The sequence below is a fragment of the Nomascus leucogenys genome, chromosome 22a (assembly GCF_006542625.1).
Source record: "Nomascus leucogenys isolate Asia chromosome 22a, Asia_NLE_v1, whole genome shotgun sequence".
NCBI classification, from domain to species: Eukaryota; Metazoa; Chordata; class Mammalia; order Primates; family Hylobatidae; genus Nomascus; species Nomascus leucogenys.
Window position 1 is genome coordinate 892,200 of NC_044402.1, and position 25,305 is coordinate 917,504.

Genomic DNA, 25,305 nt, shown 5'->3' on the forward strand with positions numbered 1-25,305 from the left:
ATTGTGCCACCCACTGCACTCCACCTGGGCAATAGGGTGAGACTCAGTCTAAAAATATATATATATAATCCTAAAAATTACAATAAATAAATTAGACAAAAATTATTCATCTTTCAACAAGAACACACATTTTTTAGAAAGAATGTTCTCAGTATATTTTTAATTGAAAAATACCTATTTAATGAAATATCTACTATTTAACTTAATATTAAACTTTAAGTTCTAAATTATGGCATTTGTCTACAAGTATGTATCCCATTACATATACCTAATTATTTTATATTAATAGTTTACCTGCATTATTTATGAAAACTATGATAGTCATCATTTAAAGTTATTTCCCTATCAACCATTTTATAGCCTGTGAATTTCAGGTATTTAGGTAAGTAGAAACCTTAAGATTAAATATATGGTTATTTTACTAAATAATTCAAGATTTAACTGTTTTCATTAAAACAATATTAACGTCTTATTTATCAAAAATTACACAAGCAGGAAAACTTACCCAAGCCGAGATCATTCTGTGTTGGGCTGGGTTTATAGTTTAATGAGCTTTATGCCAAATGTTGGCACCGATTATTATTTGGCAGGGATAAGAATGAAATCTCGTGATCAATAAATGCAAATAGAAACACATATGCTGGCTGGGCACAGTGACTCACACCTGTAATCCCAGCACTTTGGGAGGTCAAGGCAGGCAGATCACCTGAGGTTGGGAGTTTGAGACCCAGCCTGACCAACATGGAAAAACCCTGTCTCTACTAAAAATACAAAATTAGCCGGACGTGGTGGTGCATGCCTGTAATCCCAGCTACTTGGGAGGCTGAGGCAGGAGAATCGGGTGAACCTGGGAGGTGGAGGTTGCAGTGAGCCAAGATTGCACCATTGCACTCCAGCCTGGGCAACAAGAGCGAAACTCCATCTCAAAAAAAAAAAAAAAAAAAAAAAGTATGCCGACAATTCATAAGACTGTTCTAATATCACCTTACCAAAATTTTAAAACTAGTTTATTAAAGATTTTACTTAAGTCACGTGAACTTGAAAAGCATTTCGGTTATTATTAATTTATGAGTACTCTATAACTTTAAGCCAATTTCGTACCTGTGGCCAAAAACACATAACAAAATACATGTATGTACACATAAACACACACATACACACTCATACAAAGCTCCTATAGCTTTTACTTTAGAACTCTAGCCATGCGATATGAATACAAACTCACTGGTTTGTGGGAACAATAACAAAAAGAAATGGTTGGATGCAAACAGTGGATTTTATCTCAGTAGAAAAGTAACAGCAGACTTAAAGCAGGGAAAACATAGCAGAGAGATAGAGAACTTTGGAACTTCGGCTGGGTGTGGTGGCTCACGCCTGTAATCCCAGCACTTTGGGAGGCCGAGGCAGGTGGATCACCTGAGGTCAGGAGTTCCAGACCAGCCTGGCCAACATGGTGAAACCCCGTCTCTACTGAAAATACAAAAATTAGCCGAACATGGTGGTGGGTGCCTGTAGTCCCGGCTACTCAGAAGACTGAGGCAGGAGAATCGTTTCAATGGTCTGGAAAGATGGGACAATTCAAATCGGGAAGGGGGCTTCTAGGTGATAGGTAAATAAGAGACAAATGTTTGCATTCTTTTGAGTTTCTGATTAGCCTTTAATTGAATACACAATTTATAGGAATAGTCACTTATGCCTTAGTCTGGCTTAGTGGAACAATAGGGCAAAGGAACCATCAACTGTGCGTTTGTCTCGCCGGAGCAGAGGGAGGACTCTGGAGTTCTGCCTGTCTTTTGTCCACAAGGAATTTTCTTGTGGACAAATTTTGAGGGAAGGACATAGCTTTTTTATGTTTGTAGCTATTTTATTTAGGAATAGGATGGGAGGCAGGTTTGCTGATGGAGTTCCCAGCTTGACTTTTCCCATTGGCTTAGTGATTCTGGGGTCCTGAGATTTATTTTCCTTTCAGTTTCTGTTAGTGCAGCCATCCGTTGGCTCTGTTATCCAGGCTGGAGTGCAGTGGCACCATCTCAGCTTAATTGCAGACTCGACCTCCTGGGCTCAAGCGATCCTCCCACTTCAGCCTCTTGAGTAGCTGGAACCACAGGCAGGGGACACCACGTGATGTGGTTAGGCTTTGTGTCCCCACCCAAATCTCATATTGAATTGTACTCCCCACAATCCCACGTGTCAAGGGAGAGACCAAGTGGAGGTAACTGAGTCATGGGGGTGTGGTGCCCCCATGCTGCTCTCACGTAGTGAATTTGTTCTCAAGAGATCTGATGGTTTGCAAAGGGCTCTTCCCCCTTCGCTCGGCACTTCTTTCTGCCACCTTGTGAAGGTGTCTTGCTTCCCCTTTGACGGCCACCATGATTATAAGTTTCCTGAGGCCTCCCCAGCCATGTTGAACTGTGAGTCAATTAAATCTCTTTCCTTTATAAATTACCCAGTCTCGGGCAGTACTTTATAGCAGTGTGAAAACAAACCAATACACCACGCCTAGCTAATTCCTTGATTTTTTGTAGATGGGGTCTCGCTATGTTACCCAGGCTGGTCTCAAACTCCTGAACTCAAGTGATCCTCCCACCTTGGCCTCCCAAAATTGGAGGATTACAGGCATGAGCCACCATGCCCAGACCCAAAAGGGGTACTTTCTACCATTTAAATAGTGACAGCTCTGCCAGTGATCATGGCTCTTTGTGACAAAAATATTAAACAACATAAAGGAAAAGAAAAAGGTGGCTGGGAGTCACAGGCTGAGGGCCTGCCTTGACAGGCGTGTCCTCAGCATCTCCTCACTGTCTCTCTGCGGACTTCCTGGTACATATGGGCCTGAGGTCTCCACCCTACCACAGCCCCAACAGCCCACAGCCCCAGGGTTGGCCCCACGAGTCAGGATGAGTGATGAGGGGGTGGGTAGGGCCATAGCAGTGTCCTGCCTGGAATCTCAGCTGTGCACAAACGCACCCAGGCTGCTCCCAAGTGAAGGGGCTCAGCTGCGAGGCAGAAAAGCTGAATGCATTTTTTGTTTTTAATTAAAGAGAAGCTTTTCTTCCTTGACTAGGTAATACATATGTATGGGAGGTAATTCCAAAGGAAAAAAAGATGGACATGGAGTCTTCTAGCCTGGCCTGAGCCCCAGCCACCAGGGCACCACCCAGAAGATAGCCCCTGGGGATCCAGCCATAGATACACTGTACGATACATAGCACTTAATGTCTTTTTTTTTTTTTTTTTTTTTTTTGAGATGGAGTGTTGGTCTGTCGCCAGGCTGGAGTGGAGTGGCTGGCGCTATCTCAGCTCACTGCAACCTCTGCCTCCCAGGTTCAAGCGATTCTCCTGCCTCAGCCTCCCAAGTAGCTGGGATTACAGACATGCGCCACCACGCCTGGGTAATTTTTGTATTTTTGGTACAGACAGGGTTTCACCATGTTGGCCAGGATGGTCTCGATCTCTTGACCTCGTGATCCACCCACCTCGGCCTCCCGAAGTGCTGGGATTACAGGTGTGAGCCACCCTGCCTGGCTTAATGTACTTATTTATTGAAGTCAAAACATAGAATGCCCTGAAAGGGAGCACACAAAACAGATTCAACACCACCATTCAGATCAAGACAGTGATGGTCTGGGAGACTGCCGTGCTGCCCGATAGCCATTCTCTGGCATGGTGCCCCTCTGCCTAATCTGAGCTTTCCATCTGTGGAAGCATTCGTTACTCCTGTTTGGCTTCTCTCCCAAAACGTTATGCTTGTGGGACCCATCCATTTGTTTGTGTGCAGCAATGTTTGCTCATCTCATCTCACAACAGTGTACCACTGTTGAATATACCCACCTCCAGTGTCCATTCTCCTAGGGACAGACATTTGGGTTGTTTTCAGGTTGGAGTTTTCACTGGGTGCAGTGGCTCGCGCCTGTAATCTCAGCACTTTGGGAGGCTCAGGTGGGTGGATCACAAGGTCAGGAGTTCAAGAGCAGCCTGGACAACATGGTGAAACCCCATCTCTACTAAAAATACAAAAAATTAACTGGGTGTGGTCGCACATGCCTGTAACCCCAGCTACTCAGGAGGCTGAGGCGGGAGAATTGCTTGAACCCGGGAGGTGGAGGTTGCAGTGAGCCGAGATCGCACCATTGCACTCCACCATGGGCGACATAGTGAGACTCTGTCCCCCAAAAAATAAAAGTTTTAAAAAAAACAGAGAGAGTTGAATCTCTAAGTTTAAATAAAAGGTTGTATTTGGGTGTAAGAAGTAGGACTGCAATCTGGGACATACATACAGACCATGGTGGTCTCTGGTATGTCCAGAGAATGAAGGGAAAAGGTTAGGGTTTCATTAGGGAAAGTGTAGGCTACACAAGTTATTTTGAAAGAAAGCATATTGGAGCTGGAAGTGTCTTATAAGAGCTGGTGAGTTTTTATTTTTCATAGTTTTAAATTCTTTTTTATAGAGACAGGGTCTCACTATGTTGCCCTGGCTGGTCTTGAACTCCTGGCCCTTAAGTGATCCTCCCACTTCAACCTCTCAGAATGCTGGGATTACTGGCATGAGCCACTGTGCCTGGCCCTGAGCTGGCGAGTTCTGACTGGCAAGTGTTGCTAGTTGCTAGGTAGGACTTGTAATCTGGGAGTTCGCTAGGCTCTTGCAGTTTTGGATTGGGCTTGTGAGGCCACGTGTCAGGCGAGTGTTCTTGTATAAACAGCTAGCTGTCCTTGTGTGACTTGTGTAGTGACCTGTGGTTTGGAAACATCTCGTGATGGTTCTTGTCATCAGGCAAATCGTACATGGGAGACCTCCCTTCATGCCCTTCCCCAGCTCCATTTACCCAGGGGATTGTCACAAGTGATTCCATTTTGAATCTGACAACTTTCACAAGGCTACTATGAACAACCCTGCTATAAATTTTATTGTATAAATCTTCTTGTGAACATATGCGTGCCTTTCTACTGCGCACATCCTGACAAGCAATGCTGAGTCATAAGCTCGGTGTGTGCCCAGGCCTAGCAGATCCTGCCACATACATCTCCAGAGTGATTGTCCAGCTCACCACTTGCTTGTTCTTCTAGGTTGTTTTGGCTCTTTTTGGCACTTTGTATTGCCATAAAAATGTGGGAATCAGTTTGTCAATTCCCATAAAAGGTTGGTGTTTTGACTGAGATTGCTTTGAATCTGAAGATAAATTTCGAGACCTCTGATATCTTTACAGGAGTGAGCCATATGCGTGGTTTATTCCTCCATTTACTCAGATTTCTCTCAGCAATGTTGTGTAGTTTTCTGTGTAGAGGTCTTGCATATTCAATGTTAGATTTATCCCTAGGTGCTGATGTTTTCAGTGGTTTGCAAATGGCATCATTAAAAAAGTATTTTATAATGGTTTCTGGCTTTTTTTTTTTTTTTTTTTTGAGATGGAGTCTCACACTGTCGCCTGGGCTAGAGTGCAATGGCATGATCTTGGCTCACTGCAACCTCCGCCTCCTGGGTTTAAGCGATTCTCCTGCCTCAGCCTCCCAAGTAGCTGGGATTACAAGTGCCCAACACCATGCCCAGCTGATTTTTTGTATTTTTAGTAGGGACGGGGTTTCACCATGTTGGCCAGGCTGGTCTTGAACTCCTGACCTCATGATCCGCCTGACTCAGACTCCCAAAGTGCTAGGATTACAGGCATGAGCCACCACACCTGGCCAATGGTTTCTTATACATACAAATAGAATTGATTTTCCTGTATTGGCTGTATTAAAAATTAAAAATCCAAGACAAGTTAAATGTAACTGAGTTTAATTAAGCAGAGAAAACATTCGTGTACCTGGGAAACAGTCCAGACTGAAAATGGTTTAGAGTGCATCACCCAGCAATTTCTGCAGGCTATATTTATAGCCAGAGAAGAGGAAATGACATACAGAAATAACCTGATGGGTTGCATTTGGTGTTTGCCTTATTTGGTCATGTTTCTGCAGCCTTCAGCCTCTGACTGGCTGAACATTCAGCTGCTATGATTGGCTGAGACTCAGCTGCTTATTACAAACCCATCCATCCTCTTAGGTTAGTATACAGTTTGTTTACACATTAACTTTTTATTAATTTGAACAATTTATCTGGGGATTCCCTCTCTTTTCTTCCTCCCTCCTTTTCTCCTTCCTTCCTCCATCCCTCCCTGCCTCCCTTCCGTCTTCCTCCCTTCCTCCCACCTCCCTTTCTCCCTCCTCCCTCCCTCCCCCCTCCCTTCCTCCTTCCCTTCTTCCCTCCTCCCTTCCTCCTCCCTTCCTCCTTCCTCCCTCCCTTCCTCCTTCCTCCCTCCCCCTCCCTTCCTCCTTCCTCCCTCCCTTCCTTTCTCTCTTCCAAGACTTTTTCTTGACAGAGTCTTGCTCTGTCACCCAGAGTGACAGTGGTACAATCATGGCTCACTACAGTCTCAACCTCCCAGGCTTAAGCAATCTTCTTGCTTCCGCCTCCTGAGTAACTGGGACTACAGGTGCGCATCACTACACCTGACTAATTTTATTATTTTATTTTATTTTTCTTTTTTTGAGACGGAGTCTTGCTCTGTCACCTAGGCTAGAGTGCAGTGGCACAATCTCCGCTCTGCAACCTCCACCTCCCTAGTTCAAGCGATTCTTCTGCCTCAGCCTCCGAAGTAGCTGGGACTACAGTTGCGTGCCACCACACCTGACTAATTTTTGTATTTTTAGTAGAGACAGGGTTTCACCATATTGGCCGGGCTGGTCTTGAACTCCTGCCCTCATGATCCGCTTGCCTTGGCCTCCCCAAGTACTGGGATAACAGTTGTGAGCCACTGCACCCGGCCTGTGTGGCTAATTTTTAAAATTTTTTTGTAGAGACAAGGTCTCACTATGTTGCCTGGTCTGGTGTCAAACTCCTGGCCTCAAGTGAGCCTCCTGCCTTGGTCTCTCAAAGTGCTGGGATTATAGGTGTGAGCCACTGTTCCCAGCATCCTTGGGATTTCCTACATTCAAATTCCAACCTTCTGAAATTAATGGTAATTTTAGTTCATTTTCAAATCTTCATACCTTTTCTTTTTCTTGCCTTCTTATAATAACTAGGTCCTGGAGTACAACGTTGGGTAGAAATGAGTCAGAGCGGAGATGAGTCAGGAGATGAGGAATCTTTGTCTCTTTACCGGTAATAGGAGAAAGCTTTATCATTTTCACCATTTCACTATTCATTTTAGTATTTCCTGTGGATCCTTTTTTTTTTTTTTTTTGAGACGGAGTCTCGCTCTGTCACCCAGGCTGGAGTGCAGTGGCGTGATCTCAGCTCACTGCAAGCTCCGCCTCCTGGGTTCACGCCATTCTCCTGCCTCAGCCTCTCCGAGTAGCTGGGACTACAGGCGCCCGCCACCATGCCTGGCTAATTTTTTGTATTTTTAGTAGAGACGGGGTTTCACCGTGGTCTCGATCTCCTGACCTCGTGATCCGCCCGCCTCGGCCTCCCAAAGTGCTGGGATTACAAGCGTGAGCCACCGCGCCTGGCCTCCTGTGGATTCTTGTAGATACACATGGTCTCTGACTTATGATTGCTTGACTTACGATTTTTTGACTTTACAATGGTGCAAAAGCAATATGCATTCAGTAGGAAGCATACTTCCAAATACCCATCTGGCCATTCTGTTTTTCACTTTCAATGGTGGTGAAAAAATTGAAAGTAGAGTATTCAATGAATTACATGAGATAGTCAATATTTTATTATAAAATAGGCTTTGCATTAGATGGTTTTACTCAACTGTAGGTTAAGCTAAGTGTTTTGAGATGTGTAACATGGGCTAGGCTTAAGGCATGTTTGGTAGATGTATTAAATGCATTCTCAACTTATTTTTGATATTTTCGAATTACAACGGGGTTTTTGAGACATAATTTCATCCTAAGTGGAGGAGCATCTGTATATATTTGTTCAATTTTACTACAGTATACACCGATATCTGTCATTACTAAGTATATATTTAAGTTTACTTACAGTATGTTCAAGTATGTGGTAAGACGTAGCAGACTGCAGTAACGTTTGGTTGGGTGTGGTGGTGTGTGCCAGTAGCCCAAGCTACTTGGGAGGCTGAGACGAGAGAATCACTTCAGCTGGGGGAGGTCAAGGCTGCAGTGAGCACCACTGCACTTCAGCCTGGGCCACAGAGCAAGACCTTGTCTCAAAATAATAATGATAATAGGCTGGGTGCAGTGGCTCACACCTGTAATCCCAGCACTTTGGCAGGCTAAGGCGGGCGGATCACTTGAGGTCAGCAGTTCGAGACCAGCCTGGCCAACATGGCGATACCCTGTCTCTACTAAAAATACAAAAATTAGCCAGGTATGGTGGCGGGTGCCTGTAATCCCAGCTACTCGCAAGTCTGAGGCAGGAGAATCGATTGAACTCACGAGGCGATGTAGGGACCAGCCCCACAGGGTCAGTGGGTCTCTCCCTGTGTGCGGCGACGAGAGAGTGTAGAAATAAAGACACAAGACAAAGAGATAAAAGAAAAGACAGCTGGGCCCGGGGGACCACTACCACCAATGCGCGGAGACTGGTAGTGGCCCCGAATGTCCGGCTTCGCTGTTATTTATTGTATACAAAGCAAAAGGGGCAGGGTAAAGAATGTGTGTCTTCTCCAATGATAGGTAAGGTCACGTGGGTCACGTGTCCACTGGACAGGGGGCCCTTCCCTGCCTGGCAGCCGAGGCAGAGAGAGAGAGAAGACAAAGAGAAAGACAGCTTATGCCATTATTTCTACATATCAGAGACTTTTAGTACTTTCACTAATTTACTACTGCTATCTAGAAAGCAGAGCCAGGTGTACACGATGGAACATGAAGGTGGACTAGGAGCGTGACCACTGAAGCACAGCACCACAGGGAGACGGTTAGGCCTCCGGATAACTGCGGGAAAGCCTGACTGGTGTCAGGCCCTCCACAAGAGGTGGAGGAGCAGAGTCTTCTCTAAACTCCCCCGGGGAAAAGGAGACTCCCTTTCCTGGTCTACTAAGTAGCGGGTGTTGTTCCTTGACACCTTTTGCTACCGCTAGACCACGGTCCGCCTGGCAACGGGCATCTTCCCAGATGCTGGCGTCACCACTAGACCAAGGAGCCCTCTGGTGGCCCTGTCCAGGCATAATAGAAGGCTCGCACTCTTGTCTTCTGGTCACTCCTCACTATGTCCCCTCAGCTCCTATCTCTGTATGGCCTGGTTTTTCCTAGGTTATGATTGTAGAGCGAGGATTATTATAATATTGGAATAAAGAGTAATTACTACCAACTAATGATTAATGATATTCATATATAATCATATCTAAGATCTGTATCTGGTATGACTATTCTTGTTTTATATTTTATTATACTGGACCAGCTCGTGTCCTCGGTCTCTTGCCTCGGCGCCTGGGTGGCTTGCCGCCCACAAGGTGGAGGTTGCAGTGAGTTGAGAGCATCACACCATTGCACTCCAGCCTGGGTGACAGAGTGCGATTCTGTCTCAAAATAATAATAATAATGTCCTCCAGGGAATTGTCTTCTCTTGTCCACACTGGCCCTAGTGTCTTGGCCGCCTGGACATTGGCACATGTGAGCAGAGCAGAGGAAAGTATAAAAAGAGCCCCTGTATTGGTGCCGCCGGAAGGTCTCCTGCCTGGGCTGGCCTTCCGGAGGATGACAGAGCAGAGATGAGTCAGTCATCCCTGCCAAGACCCAAACGCTTGAGTGAACTCAGCTGATGCCTCATGAGACACAGCATGCTGACCCCAGCCGAAACGCCAACCGCAGAAATGCCAGCAAGTAAAAGGCTGCCTTTGGAATCTGCTAAGTTTGGGAAAGTGTGTCACACAGCAAAAGGTCACTGATATAGAGGGGGTCTCCTCCTTAATACTTTTCTTTTTTCTTTATCTATAGGCTAGCCTTCCACATGTATTTCTCTAGATTTTTATATGTTTATTTACTTATTTTTTGAGACAGAGTCTCACTCTGTGGCCCAGGCTGGAATGCAGTGGCGCAACCTCTGCCTCCTGTGTTCAAGCAATTCTCCTGCCTTAGCCTCCCGAGTAGTGAGATTACAGGCACATGCCACCACGCCTGGCTAATTTTTGTATTTTTAGTAGAGACGGGGTTTCGCCATGTTGGCCAGGCTGGTCTCGAACTCCTGACCTCAGGTAATCCGCCCACCTCAGCCTCCCAAAGTGCTGGGATTACAGGCATGAGCCACCGTGCCCGGCCATTTCTCTAGATTTTTAATAGCATTTTGTGAGGTTTCAAAAATATCATGGGATTTTGACTGGCAATAGAATAAATGTATATCTTCATTTGGGAAGTAAATGAACTCTGGACTCAGGCCCAGTGACACATTTTCACCAGCAATACCACTATCTATGACTCCACTAAGAGAACAACTGGAGTCTCTGCATGGCTTCTCCTGGCCCCTGCCCCATGCACCTCTTCCCTTGGTTAATTTTAATGAGCCTTTCCATGGTAATAAGCCATAACCGCGAGTACAATAGCTTCTAGGGAATTCTCTGAGTCCTTCTAATGAATTTCAAACTTGAGGGTGGTCTTGAGACTATCCCTAACTTTGTACTTGTATATTTAGTTTGCTAAAGATTATACCATGAACGGGTGTTGAATTTTACTAGATGCTTCTACACCGAGATTTTCATACTTTTTTTCTCCTTCATTCTATTATCATGAATCATGTTGACCTTGCAATGTGAAATCAACTGTACTGCAGTTCCTGGAGTACACCCAACTTGGTTGTGATGAGTTACCTTTTTTACATTATCATTGGATCTGATTTGCTAATATGTGGTTTGGAATTTTAAACAATGTTCATGAGAGAGAATCGCCTGTGTGTTTTCGCCCATCATGTCCCTTTCGAGTTTTAGTATCAAATTTGTTAGCCCTGTAGAACAAATTGGTAAGAAGAGTTCCCCTTTATCATTTGGAAGACTGTGTAAGACTGATGCTATTTCTTCAATTTGAGTCTTTTTTTTAATGGATTCTAGTTCTCCTTGTCATCAGTTTTCCTGAATACATTAGTTGTCACTGAAAAATATGACTCCAATCCTGGTGTAACCATAGACCTCTTCTATGTTTTTTCTGGTCCTATGTCCTAGCAAGCCTGTTAATATTTTATGAATACAGTTAACAGTAACTTACTGCATATTTTCTAATAGGTAGAGGAGAGGATTTTGAATGTTCCCAACACAAAAGAAACGACGTTTGAGGTGATGGATATGCTAATTACCTTGATGGATCATTATACTTTGTATATATAGGTCAAAATATCACACCAAATCTCATCTTGAATTGTAGCTCCTATAATTCCCATGTCGTGGGAGGGACCCGGCGGGAGGTAACTGAATCATGGGGCAGGTCTTTCCTGTTCTGTTCTCTGGATAGTGAATCCATTTCCTGAGATCTGATGGTTTTATAAAGGGGAGCTCCCTGCACATGCTCTCTTGCCTGCTGCCGTGCAAGATGTCCCTTCGCTTTTCCTTTGCCTTCTGCCATGATTGTGAGTCCATTAAACCTCTTTTTCTTTATAAATTACCCAGTCTCAGGTATGTCTTTATTAGCAGCATGAGAATAGACTAATACACTCTGGAAGATATTATCTTACTCCAGACATTGTTTTAGATCTTTGCCAATTTGACCTGTGGCAAACAGCACTCCAGCATAGCTTTAATTTCCACTGCTCTTGTTCTGATTGGGGCTGAGCATCTATTCGCCTGTTTAGGAGCATTTGTATTTTCTTTGCTCTGAACTGTGTTTATATTCTACGCCCACTTTTCTTTTCTTTTTTTCAGAGATGGGGTCTCACTCTGCTGCCCAGGCTGGAGTGCAGTGGTGCAATCATAGTTCACTGCAGCCTCCAACTCCTGGGCTCAAAGGATTCTCTCACCCCAGCCTCCTGAGTAGCTGGGATTACAGGTGGGTGCCACTATTTCCAAACCACTTTTCTTTGGTGATCCAGATTTCATTTGCATTTGCAGAATATCTGTATATTAAGGAATTTAACCTTTATGTGGGATACAGCCAGGAAAAACTTCTTTCCCCATTAGTCTTTTCACTTTGACATGCATAAACTTTAAATTCCCAGGTTGTCACCTTTATCAAGTCCCATTTTCTTTTACCTGGGCAGTAACTTAATGGGATTTTCTACTTCCAGCCTTCCTGCCACCTCCTCCAAATCTATTACCAACAGTGATTCTTGGTGGTTGTGGTGACTCATGCCTGTAATCCCAGAACTTTGGGAGGCCAAGGTAGGAGGATCACTTAAGGCCAGGAGTTGGAGACTAGCCTGTGTAACAAGGCAATACCCTGTCTCTACAAAATTACCAAAAAAAAAAAAAAAAAAAAGTTAGCTTGGTGTGATGGCACCCTTCTGTAGTCCCAGCTACTTGGGAGGCTGAGGCGTGAGAATCACTTGAGCACAAGAGTTCGAGGATACAGTGAGCCATAATGACGCCACTGTTCTCCAGCCTGGGCGAAAGAGACCCTGTTTTTTTTTTTTTTGTTTTTTGTTTTTTAAATAAGAACAATGATTCTTTTCAAGCACAATTCAGATCCCAGTTCCTTCTCTGCTGACCATGCCGGCAGTCTCCACCCCACTCCCAGAGTAGCCCAAAAGTCCCTCCACCCCTCACACTTAAAACCTTCCCAAGAGATCACAGGGTTCTTTCTCACTGCACTGAGACGTGCTCCTGCCTCCTGCCCCTGCCTTGGGTTTCGTCCCAGCCACTCCTCTCCTGGAATTCTCTTCCACTCTTCCTTTCGGTGCTTTAAGACGCCCCTTATCCTAGAGACCTATGTGAGCAGCGCCCCCACGTCACTCCCAGCTTTTCCCGTCAGCATTTCAGCATTTACCACTGACCTTGGCGCATCCGCACCTGCGGATTCATCCGAGGATTCCCCCACCACTACCAGCACTTGGTTCTCAGCTGCAACCACGCCTACCGGGCCTGCTGCAGGCGCTCAGAGTCAATGATTGCAGGTTCTTGTATCCTATTTAAAACCTTTTCCACTAAGACATTTAAAACACGTGTCGCCTGCTTTCTACTTTCCCGTTACGTTTCTTACGTGTAAACCTAGGAAGCCTTTGGAGATAACCCCGGTTTCTAGAGAGGCTTGGATAGACCTCGGAGCCCAGGCCGCCCGGGAGCTGCCGTGCCCGGCTCCTCCCGACCCCGGCACGGACGCCTCGGCAGAAAAGTTGAGCCAGGCAGAAGCGAGAGAGGACCAACACCTACCAGGCTGCCCCGCCACGCCCGCCCGAGGGCCCCACGTGGTCCCCAGGCGCAGGCGCGTTCAGTTCAGGGCCAGACGCGCAGAGACCTGGGAGCTGACGGGGCGGGGCCGGACTGGGCGCGGGGAGACCTGGGAGCGGGAGGGGCGTGGGCGTGGCGGGGCCGGGCGCGGGGGCAGGGGCGGGGCAACCAAGGGCGCGCCCGAGCCCCAACGGCCGTCGGCGCAGCGCGGGAACACGCGCCACAGTTGCCCCGCCCGCGTGGGTTTGAACAAGAGGCCCCGCCCCCGGCCCGCGAGTGGCCAATCAGCGGGCGCAGCGCGCGGAGAGCGCAGCGTCGACCCTTTGTGGACGCCGAGTGGCGGTCGCACGCCCCGCCCCGCGCCGGCGGGCGCTCCTCCCTCAGCGGCGGGAAGCTGGCGGCAGCGGCGGCGGCGGCGGCTGAGCAGAGGACCCGGCGGGCGGTCTCGCGGGTCAGGTGAGCGGGCCCGACGGACCGCGAGGGCGTCTACGGCGGCGCGCACTTTTGTGCTGCAGGGCGCGGAGGAGCCTGGGGGCGGTGCGGGGAGTCTGTGGCTCCTGGCTCTGGGTCCGGGGCGGAGACGGCGCCCGGGACTACCGCTGGGGCTGCCGCGGCGCCCTCGCCGCCCTCCTGGGCGCTGGTTCTCCCGCGGGGTGGCCGCTGCTGTGGGGGCCCGGGGAGCAGAGGGGCCCGGGCCGTCTGCGTTCCTTGCGGAGCGCGGAACTGGGGCTTTGCCGAGGCCTCCGGGCGGCCCCACGCGGGAGCCGTTTCACGAGGGCCCGGCTGGGGTACGCAGCGGCGTTTCCCGTACCTCGGCTCTAGTTGCAGCGGAGGGAACGCCAGGCGCGCCCCGCGACGGCCGCCCCCGCCCTGCCCCGGGCCAACCCGGCTAACCGGGCCAGGGCGCGCCGCAGCCCCCTCAATTGGAACCCGGCCGCGGAGAGGGCCGAGGATGTGGGAGGAGGCCCAGACCCCGGGCGGGTCGGCTATCGCCGTCTTCCCTGGGCTCCTCCGGCGGTCCGAGGTGGAACTAGGGAAAGTCCCCGAGACACTTGGAGAAGTCAGAGGCAAAAGCTTCTCTCCGCGTTTTCCAAATGCTTCTCGTCCCGCAAACAGGATCGTCCTGACAAAGGCTCCGACAGCTTGCTGGAATAGAGGGTCTCCGCTGCCTCGCCTCTCCTGTGGCTTTCGTATGGGACGCACGAGACGGCAGGACCCAGATAACCGTTCTCTCAAAGTGAGCCACAGAAAAACATTGCCTGTTTACAAAACTTAGATTTTATAAACTTTGTACGTACAACCACTCTATTTCCAAGTGTCACCATGTTTTATGATTAGGATGGAATTCCAGAATACAAAGTGAGATACACCCTTTTTCTAGGAAGAGTGGTAGGCTTTATCTTGGAAAAGGGGCTAGGAAGTTTCCCTCAACTTGCCACTGGAACATGTTTTCAGGGAAAAGAAGGGGTGTGTATCGTTCCAAGTAACAAAAGTACCTGCAATTGGCTGGGCGCGGTAGCTCACACCTCCCAGCACTTTGAGAGGAGGCCCAGGCGGGTGGATCACCTGAGGTCCCGAGTTCGAGACCAGCTGGCCAACATGGTGAAACCCCGCTCTACTAAAAATACAAAAATTAGCTGGGCCTGATGGCGCATGCCTGTAATCGTAATCCTAGCTACACGGGAGGCTGAGGCAGGGGAATCGCTTGAACCAGAAAGGCAGAGGTCGCAGTGAGCCGAGATCGTGCCATTGCACTCCAGCCTGGGCCACAGAGTGAGACTCCGTCTCAAAAAAAAAAAAAAAAAAAAAAAAACAAAAAAACAAATACCTGAAATTAACATAGTAATTGTTCATGAACAGCCTCCAGCAGACTGTAGTGGAAGGTGGAGCTCCCACTCAGGACTCAAGACTGCAGACCTTGCTCCTCTTCTCCCTGTTTTTCCGATAAAGTATTTCAACGCTTATCTGATGTGTGAGAAATGGAAATTGTTGATGATTTGCTTAAAAACCCGAAACTTCGAAGTGGCTGCAAGTCCAGCTGTGAAGGTGACAGGTTAGGTCAGAGTTGAGTCTATCCCCAACCGTCCCAGCCCTACTGATCAGAATCTGGGAATCTGCGTTTTCAGCCAGCCTCCTGTTATTGCTCAGCCACGAAGGTGTGGCCACTGCTGCTGTAGTGAAGGACCCGTCCCCGAGCTGTACTCTGCTTGCCTGAGCAGCACTGCGGGGCTGCTGCCTGCTGGCCTCTGCCTCGGTGGGCTTAGGTTGCTGTCTCCCTAGTGGCCTGTTGGCTGTTCCACCTGCCATGTCAGACATGTCCTCAGTCCGTCTGGCCCTCTTCGTTTTTCCCTGTCTGGTCGGTGCTTGGTTTAGAAGCCTGAGGGCAGTGCTGGGAGTTGACTGAGGGCTTGGCTGTCCCGGTGACACCCTGTGGAGTTGGTGGGATTTTAGGCATTTAACTAGATGTGTAGAAAGAACTTCAGAACTGAGCAAGGGGCCAGGCATGGTGGCTCAGCCTGTAATCCAGCACTTTGGGAGGCCAAGATGGGCAGATTGCCTGAGGTCAGGAGTTCGAGATCAGCCTGGCCAACATGGTGAAACCCCGTCTCTACAAAAAATACAAAAATTAGCCGGGTGTGGTGGTGCGTGCCTGTAGTCCCAGCTACTCAAGAGGCTGAGGCAGGAGAATCGCTTGAACCTGGGAGGTGGAGGTTGCAGTGAACTGAGATTGCATCACTGCACTCCAGCCTGGGGGACAGAGTGAGACTCTGTCTTAAAAAAAAAAAAAAAATTGAGCAGGGAGCTAAGCTCCACAGCCCCACCGGTATGGTCTGGCCCTTCCTCATTCCATATTAGAAGGAGTTAAGCAGCCTCAGGCCAGAGTCACACAGGAGGCCCTCAGGGAGCCGGGCCCAGCCCAGTCATCCCTCAGGGCTGGTTAAGACCATGCTCTTGCTGACTTTGTCCCAAACACAGATATAACCCAATTTAGGGGTGATCCTCACAGGCCAACTTCTCCAGGCCCAACCTTATCCTCTTCACTCCTGAACACATGTTCTGGGTGACAGCTCTTTGGGGTCACGCGACTGTAAAAAGCACTTGTGAGCTTTACTCTTTTTTGTATTAATAATAATAAACTTGTCAGCATTTTAAAATATTGGGTACAACACAGAATTAACAGCTGCTGGAGATTTGGAACATTGGACAGGAATGATTTGAAGTGACTGAACAGGGATATTCTCATGGTACCAGAATGGGATCTGTGCCTGGGATGAGATGCAGTGGAGGATGATGGGGATTCTCTCTCGTCCCTTGTAGGACTTGTGTAACCCAGGCACATCTACGCAGGTCCCTGGGTTACACAAGTCCTACAAGGGGCAAGAGAGAATCTTCATCATCCTGGAGGATTCTTTCTGGCCCCTTGTAGCATTTCCCACCCTGATGGTGGCTACCCTTCTGTGTTTTCACAACTTAGATTAGCTTTGCCTGTCCTGAAGTTTCATTCAGATCAATAGAATCCTATAGTAAATACTTTTGTGTGTGTCTTGCTGCTTTTATTCAGCATAATGTTTTGAAATTTATCCATGTTGCATAAATCATTGAGGTATGTTGCTGAGTTGCATTCCTTTGTCAGAATACACCAGATCGTATACATTCAACTTGTTTTAAGTGTTTTTTTTTTTGTTTGTTTGTTTTTTGAGACGGAGTCTTGCTCTGTCGCTCAGGCTACCGTGCAGTGGCTCAATCTCTGCTCACTGCAACCTCCACCTTCCGGGTTCAAGCAATTCTTCTGCCTCAGCCTCCTGAGTAGCTGGGATTACAGGCATGTGCCACCACACCTGGCTAATTTTTTGTATTTTTAGTAGAGACGGGGTTTCATTGTGTTGGCCAGGATGGTCTCAATCTCCTGACTGGGTGATCCACCCACCTCAGCCTCCCAAAGTGCTGGGATTACAGGCATGAGCCACTGTGCCCGGGCTGTTTAAGTCCTAAAAGAATGCTTGTGGCTGGGTGTGGTGGCTCACTCCTGTAATCCCAGCACTTTGGGAGGCTGAGGTGGGCGAATCACTTGAGGTCAGGAGTTCGAGACCAGCCTGGCCAACGTGGTGAAACCCCGTCTCTATTAAAAATACAAAAAATTAGCTGGGCGTGGTGGTACACGCCTATAATCCCAGCTACTCGGGAAGTTGAGGGAAGATGAGGCAGGAGAATTGCTTGAACCTGGGAGGTGGAGGTTGCAGTGAGCCGAGATTGCACCACTGCACTCCAGCCTGGGCGACAGAGCGAGACTTCATCTAAAAAAAGAAAAAAGAATGCTTACAACTGAGAGTGATGAAACTAGGCCAAGGACCCCCCCCCCCGCCCCCCCCAGGAGCCTCTCTGGAGGCTCACACCTGCTGGTCCTGTCCTTGAATAGACAGAAAAAAGGTTCCCCCTGTTCTCTGAATTTCCTTTCAGTGTGATAGATCTCATTGCCTGTGCATTTAACACTCCTAAATTTTATATTTCTTCGGCATTTATCCAAGAGAAGTGAAAAACCAGTATTCATGCAAAAACATGTTCTAGAACGTCCATAGCAGCTTTACGTGTAGTAACTCCAAACTGGAAACCAGGAAAAAGCCCCCTTCAACTGGGGTGTGGTGACACTCTGCTCCATCTGTGCCTCCAAGTCCTACCCTGTTGTGAACTATTGACACACAAGAGTTTGCAAGGATCTCAAGAGAATTATGCTGAGGGAGAAAAGCCAACCTCAGAAGGGTGCTTGCTGTGGGATCCCATTTATGCCACATTGTTGGGCTGACCCAGAGCTGAAGGGTGGCATGGCCAGAAAAGGACCTACACAGGGAGGCCAGGGTGTCTGGTCCTGGCAGAAGAGCAGCTGTGGAACAGGATAGGAACACAGACGTGGAGCTCAGTGGAGGAGGGAAGGAATGCTTAGCTGTGGGACTCAGAGACTTGGCAAAGCAAGAGGAAGCTTTACCAGCAAGTGTGCAGAAATCAGTGCAGGAGAAAGTTGGTGGAGAGTTCCACCTTCTTAGGATGCAGTTTGATAATGTTTATCAAGCCTCTTAAAAATGTACCCACGCATCACCCTAGTAAGTAAAGAGTCGAGGCTAAGGAAGCCAAATGCTAGAAATACCAAAGCACCTAAAGTTAGAAACTGGTATCATTTGTGATTGGGAAAATTGTCAGTAGTGTGAAACTTCCCTCCCTTGTGCAGACAGGAAAGTGCTGGGGGAAACGACTGGAAAGGAGGAACCCAGGTGGTGACTGTGTTTTTCTGAATCGATGGGATCCTGAGAGAAAATCTGTTTTGTGGTTTTTGATGCTCTTCCAGATTGTCTACTGTGAGCTGTGGAAATAAGCAACCAGGTGAGAACAGGCAGAGGCTGTTTATCCAGAGCTTCCCCTAGCAGGGGTGTGGCCCTCCTCCCTCGTGATTGGCAGAAACTCATAGGCAGGCGAGGGAACAGGAGAGCTTTATGGTGGAAACCAGGGAAGTTCAGGAATGGCTGATGGAAGCTGCTGACTTGGGGGACTGGGGTGGCCAGTTAGAAGTGGGCCTCCTGGCCTGGCACGGTGGATCACACCTGTAATCCCAGCACTTTGGGAGGCCAAGGTGAGTGGGTCACCCGAGGTCAGGAGTTTGAGACCAGCCTGGCCAACATGGTAAAACCCCGTCTCTACTGAAAATACAAAAATTAGCCCGGCCTGGTGGTACACACTTGTAATCCCAGCTACTCAGGAGGCTGAGGCAGGAGAGTCCCTTCAACCTGGGAGGCGGAGGTTGCAGTGAGCTGAGATCACACCACTGCACTCCAGCCTGGGTGACACAACAACAAAAAAAAAGAAGTGGGGCTCTTGTGAGATGGCTTACAACACGTTTGGCTTTCTCTGGTTGGTCCTAAATTGGAAGCAGGAACAAAAACTGGAGAGGTTGTCAGTTACTAATCATGTCCTGGCCATTTTGGGCTGCTTGCTATGGAAATGATTGTTTAGCTTCCTGGATTGTTCCTAGAGAAAGCAGCCAGGCTTCCTGCAGGTCTGACTAGGGCAACCTGGCTTCCTGGCCGGTTACTGTAGGCAAAGGGCTGGTTTCGGACTGATTGCCGCAGATTATGGCTGAGAGTTCTGTTTTTATGTGTAGTTCCTGGCCGGTTACTGTAGGTAGAGGGCTGGTTTCGGACTGATTGCCGCGGATAATGGCTGAGAGTTCTGTTTCTGTACGTGGTTCCGCAATTGTTTGTTGGTATATTCCCTCGCTCAGAGCAGATGTTATTAGGCTGATTTCCGACGGTCACATATTGCTAGTGCTGCCCTTAGGACTGCTGACAGCACCAGGCCAAGCACTGAATTCATCCTCTTAAGATCCCCAGTGGGAGGCTTCTAGTATCCATATCTGGCTTTCAGAAAAGGGGGGAGGGTCTGTCGTTGGGTTTGGACCCATGACCTGGCATTTCTAAGGACTCTCAGAGGAAAGGAAAGTGGGACCCGGAGGGTCCTAGGAGCTTGGGACAGCTTCTTGAGCTGGTTCCCAGTGTGGTTGTGGGTCTTCTTGGCCTGTCCCATTGGTATTCTCGTTCCTTCTGTGAGTTGCCCTGATCACCCTGGTCAGTCGTTCTGACCTCCTGTAGGCCCCACATTATGGGGGTTGTGCTGCTGGGTTTCCAGAGTCAGGGGAGGCAGCCAGGGGTTCTTCTGTCTGTAAACTTGGGCTTAATGCATGCTGTTGAAGAGGGTTTGGTTTGGGTCCTAAATTAATCCATTGTTATGCAGGTTTGGGATTGAGATAGGGTTGAAAGAGAAACTAAAAACCTAAAAGGTATAGTGACTTCCCACAGAGGAGCCCGTGGGACTTAATCTTTTCCCCAGTGCAGGGTGTCCTTTGTAGTTTGACATAACCTTATGTTAATTCTCTATATACTTAGCAATTTTAAGCCAGTGATTTAAACAATGGATTGGGATGAAAACCTCTGAAAAGGTAAATTTGTGGCTGACACAGAGAACTTGAATATTTACCAGAATTAATAGAAATGTTTAAATGTGTTTTGGTGGTAAAGTGTCCTTCATTTAGAATTAGTTGAGAAGCTGCTGTGTGCCCGTGAGTGGCGGTGCACAGCCTGAGGGTGGTGCCTGTGGTGACACTTGCATGCTGCTCTGGGGAAATGGTTGCTGTAGAGGAAATAAGCTAGGGTTATGTAAGTTTTTTTTCTTTTAATTTTAATTTTGAAATAATTGTAGAACCAGGGGAGGTTGCAGAGCAGTGTTCAGGAGGTCCCGTGTGCCCTTCCTCTGCTCCCAGGGTTGGCATCCTCGTAGGAGGCACAGCCAGGCCCCAGGTCCATGTGATCACACGGCTGCTGCAGGCGCATGTGTGCGTGTCCGGTGCCGTGCAGTCAGAGTAGAACCACCCCCACAGCCCAGGAGCAGAAGGGCCTCTCACCCCCGACATCTCCCTGTGCAGGTTCCTTTCTAGCCGTGCCACCCCTCAGCTCTGGGTCAGCCCAACAATGTGGCATAAATGGGATCCCGCAGCAAGCACCCTTCTGAGGTTGGCTTTTCTCCCTCAGCCTAATTCCCCTGTAGAAGGATCCGTCCTGTGTATCAACAGTTCATTCCTTTCTATTGCAGAGTAGGATTTGGTGGCATGAATGGAGCAGAGTGTGTGTCACCATGCCCAGGGGAAGGGTACGTTTTCCTTGTTTCCGATTTGGAGTTATTACAAATAAAGCTGCTGTGGACATTCTGGAACACGTTTTTTGCGTGGACATTGGTTTTTTCTCTGGGATAAATGCCCAAGAGGTCACTTAGTTCTATAAAATTTACGTGTGTTAAATGCACAGGGGATTAGATCTATGACACTGAAAGGAAGTTCAGAGAACAGGGGGAACCTTTCTTCTGTTAATTCAAGGGTAGGACCAGCAGGTGGGAGCCTCCAGAGGGGCTCCTGGGAAGGGCTGTGGTTGGCAGCCAGTTCTCCCGCCTGCAAAACTTCTCATCCTTGGTCTCCAGACCCGGAGCAGAGACAGCATGTGCCTCTTATACCCCAGCTTTCCAAAAGCACCTGGTATACCCTGGTCACAGGGAGCCATCAGATTGACTAAGAGAAAAAGAAGTTCCAAAGTTTGCATATTCAAAAGATTGTAACCCTATTTATGCATAACTTGAATTATTTGCAATAATATTTCACTACATTACAAGCATGAGAAGAGAGAAACTTAATCATGCGTGAGATGCTTGTCCTGTCAGACTCTGCCGGCCAGTGTGGCCCTGAGCCAGCTCTCATCCTCCCAGCTCCCCACAGGTGGCACTGGCTCAGAATGACACCTGTCAAAAGCCAGAGCCCACCCTCCTCTCCGCTCTGCCTTTAATGCCCCAGAGATGTCCAATTTAGAATCAGTTAAAAAAAAAAGAAAAAACAGTTTGCACAGACTTGTACTTCTAAGAGCAGACATGGCCAGTGTCCGTCTAGTGCATCTGTGCTGTGCGTCTTAGTGGAACCTGCCCAGCGAGGCTGAGCCTCAGGTGCCAGCCTGGAGTTGCCCGGGTCTGGGGTAAGAATCTGCATTTTCAACCAACAGCGCCACTGCTGAGGCACACGCTGAGAAACGCTGCCTTGCCCAGCTCTGGGCTGCCACAACACACTGGTGGGGAACCCACCCCCCCTGCCGCGGACACACACACGCCCTGCCATGTTTTGGTTCCTTTGAAGAGAAAGGGGTTGAGATGAGAGGGGAGGTGGCCCCTGAGGCCATGGTTGTGCGAGCTCCTCCGAGCTCTCGAGTGGAGGGCATTGACCTGAGAGATGTCAAGTAGAAAGCAGCCAGGCAGAGCCTCTGCACCTTGGGAGAAATGAGCTGGCGGGGGCGGGGAGCCAAGGAATGGGTGTGATCCCTAAGGCAGGCAGCATGGGCGGGTGTGGGAGCAAGGGGCTGCCCAGGGCCGCATGGGCTCGGCCAGGGGACCCTGTGTGCCTTGGAGAATTGTGCACGAAACACAGCCCACTCGCTGCATGGAACGAGCCTACAGCCCCGCGGTCCTTCCCCTGTGCGTTCCTGGTGGCACAGCTTTCCAGCACGGCTGTCTGCGACATACAGAGGCTTTTAGTGAAAGTATCGAGGGAGGAAGGCACTCTTAATGCAGAAGTGACTGTCCGAGGCAGGATCCTGAGGGAAGTCAGAATGGTAGGTGTGTGTGCCCGGCCCTGTCCCCAGCCCTGCGCCCTCTGCAGGCTGGCACGGTTCACATTGATCTCATGTTACCCCAGGATCTCTTCTTTTGTACACACCACAATTAGATTTTTTGAAACAGATTTTCAGCCAAGCGCTCGAACACTTACATTTCTCTTATCCATTTCTCCTATTTTTAGTTCATTTATCTTTTTTGCTGGAGAACACTGTTGTGGTACAGTTAAGAGCTTTGTCGTTTCTAACAACGTGACTGTGCCTGGATTAGGCAGGATGGCAGCTGATCTGGGGGTGGGGGTCTCCCACTGGGCTCCACGTCTCAGCTCTGACTTCCCTGCCAGTTACGGAGTCGCTGCTCCTTGCGTACAGTCAGGGCAGTCAGACGAAATCTAAGGGGCGTCGTCCGCTACAGAGTCTGCACTAAGTGGTGTCTTCCTTGGTTTCTGCAGGACACGATGTTTGCACGAGGGCTGAAGAGGAAATGTGTTGGCCACGAGGAAGACGTGGAGGGAGCCCTGGCCGGCTTGAAGACCGTGTCCTCGTACAGCCTGCAGCGGCAGTCTCTCCTGGACATGTCTCTGGTGAAGCTGCAGCTTTGCCACATGCTTGTGGAGCCCAACCTGTGCCGCTCGGTCCTCATCGCCAACACGGTCCGGCAGATCCAAGAGGAGATGACGCAGGATGGGACGTGGCGCGCACTGGCACCCCAGGCTGCAGCGCGGGCGCCGCTCGACCGCTTGGTCTCCACGGAGATCCTGTGCCGTGCAGCGTGGGAGCAGGAGGGGGCACATCCTGCCCCTGGCTTGGGAGACGACCACACACAGGGCCCAGTTTCTGACCTTTGCCCAGTCACAGCACAGGCACCAAGGCACCCGCAGAGCAGTGCCTGGGAGATGGATGGCCCTCGAGAAAACAGAGAAAGCTTTCACAAGTCACTTGATCAGATATTTGAAACGCTGGAGACTAAAAACCCCAGCTGCATGGAGGAGCTGTTCTCAGACGTGGACAGCCCCTACTACGACCTGGACACGGTACTGACAGGCATGATGGGTGGTGCCAGGCCAGGCCCCTGTGAAGGGCTCGAGGGCTTGGCTCCGGCCACCCCGGGCCCCAGCTCCAGCTGCAAGTCTGACCTGGGTGAGCTGGACCACGTGGTGGAGATCCTGGTGGAGACCTGAGCCGGAGCCCTGAGCGCTCGCAGCCGCCTCTGACGCATTGACACGTGAGCACTGGTTCCCACGGAGGGTGTGCCTGCCGCCAGCGGCCCAGCCTTGCTGCCCTGTCTGCTGATTTTGAGAAATCCCTGAACAGCCCATTACCAGTGGGGTCTGCAGCCGCAGGCCCGTCCCACTCACTTCCCCCCTGTGGAGGGCCAGGCAGAGGCTGTTCTCCTGGAAGGCTTCTCGTCTCTGGGCCAGTTCTGACGTCCCCACAGCCCTGGGCCCCTCGTGTCTCTTTGTGTCCCCCACTGTAGAGGACGGCGAGCCACAGCTGCATCAACCTCCTTTACATTTAGATAGGTGAATTTTTCCAATTCAGTTTTATATGTTTTGGGCAGTATTTTGTCTTAAGATATATTTTTTAAACTTTTTATACCTTATCTCTTTAGATTTTTTCAGCTATTTTCTTAAAAGTATATTTTTTCTATAAACATCCTTTGCTGCTACATTAGAACTTTTATAGCCTAAACAATTGCAGTTGGTGTGTTTCATTTTTTTTAAGGTTTAAATAAGGGTGTTTTTTTTTGCAGTGAGCATCACTACAGTGTGAGTCAACAGTGTCAATGTATCATGTTTTACTTTAACTGTGTGTTTGATACGTCTTATGTTCTGTGTTAGTGAGACCTGGGTGAAAATCAAGAACCACACACAGCTACACTTTTTTTGTCATTAGAAAATCTGCGGGAGCCACATCTTCCTAGACTTAAGCGTAAATTATGGAGGATTTTATTTATGTCTATTTATATGTAAATGTCATTGAAGACAAAGGTCAAGTATTTGTCTGTTTGGAGATCACGGGCACCAGTTGGTCTTCAGGGACCTCAGAGCCCCTCGGTGGTGCCTTCTCAAGGCAGTGTTCTTGGAGGCTGCCGTCAGGGTCAGCCCAGGCACCTGCCCTGGGTGAGGAAATAGCATTGCTGCTGGATGAGAAATGCCTGCGCTGCTGTTAGACTGGTGCCGAAACAAAAGGTTACGGCTAGGTGGAAGTCTAGAATGAAAGAAATCTGAATCCATGTCATTCATAGCCCCTTGATCTGTAGGGTCATGGGTGCTGCCGCAGGCAGGGAGTGAGCTGGGGGTGCCTGCAGCCTTCCACTCCTGCCCCGCCTCACCCCACATGCTCCCTGTTTCTCATGCTTTCTCTAACTTCCTCACCCCTTAACCAAAAAGGTGTGTTTTTCTTTTGTGCATATAGCCATTCTTAAATATCAGTGATGTAAACCTCACTTTATTAAAAAATTATCCAGCAAACAAAACGGGAATGTGGCGTTAGTTATGACCACGGCCTGACCCTCCAGCAACCTTTCTGCAGGATCAGTTCTGCTGTATTATCTAATGGTGCTTTGTAAGGTGGGGAAAGGAATTTCACTTAGCTGCATTAAATGGACGCTGGGTTACTTCTATTTTTTCCCACACAGGGTTGTAGAGCAAATTCTTTTTACCTCGTTCAGCACCCGGCTGGGGCTGGGGGTGTCCACGACCTCTGACAGCCCCCGATGTCGAAAGTTAATCCTCATGGACCCTAGTTTAAAGGGTATGTGTTTTACAGCAATCAGTCTAAAGCACTATTTTGTTTCTGTATAGCATTTTTATCTTTTAAAAACATCATTTGTTCAGCATTAGTAGTAGTTGTAGTGCCTGTTTTGGAAG

The 25,305-nt window shown here is 48.8% G+C and overlaps 1 protein-coding gene across 2 annotated transcripts; it reads left to right on the forward strand.

Moving 5' to 3' along the window:
- Positions 1-13,526: 13,526 nt before the first annotated feature.
- Positions 13,527-24,911, forward strand: CDCA4 (cell division cycle associated 4). 2 transcript variants are annotated; one of them, XM_030804019.1, is made up of 2 exons: positions 13,527-13,703; positions 22,885-24,911. In XM_030804019.1, the coding sequence occupies exon 2, from the start codon at positions 22,891-22,893 to the stop codon at positions 23,611-23,613; it is 723 nt and encodes a 240-aa protein (XP_030659879.1). In that variant the 5' UTR covers positions 13,527-13,703; positions 22,885-22,890; the 3' UTR covers positions 23,614-24,911. The 2 variants fall into 2 exon arrangements, with proteins under 2 accessions (XP_030659879.1, XP_030659878.1); XM_030804018.1 differs by lacking the exon at positions 13,527-13,703 and adding an exon at positions 14,218-14,484.
- The last annotated feature ends 394 nt before the right edge of the window (positions 24,912-25,305 follow it).

Excerpts from the sequence above, each read along its gene's own strand:
- CDCA4 (XM_030804018.1), top strand. The coding sequence starts at position 14,440 with ATGGGACGCACGAGACGGCAGGACCCAGATAACCGTTCTCTCAAA. Across the intron at positions 14,485-22,884 it reads CAGATAACCGTTCTCTCAAA|GACACGATGTTTGCACGAGG; the intron begins GTGAGCCACAGA and ends TGGTTTCTGCAG.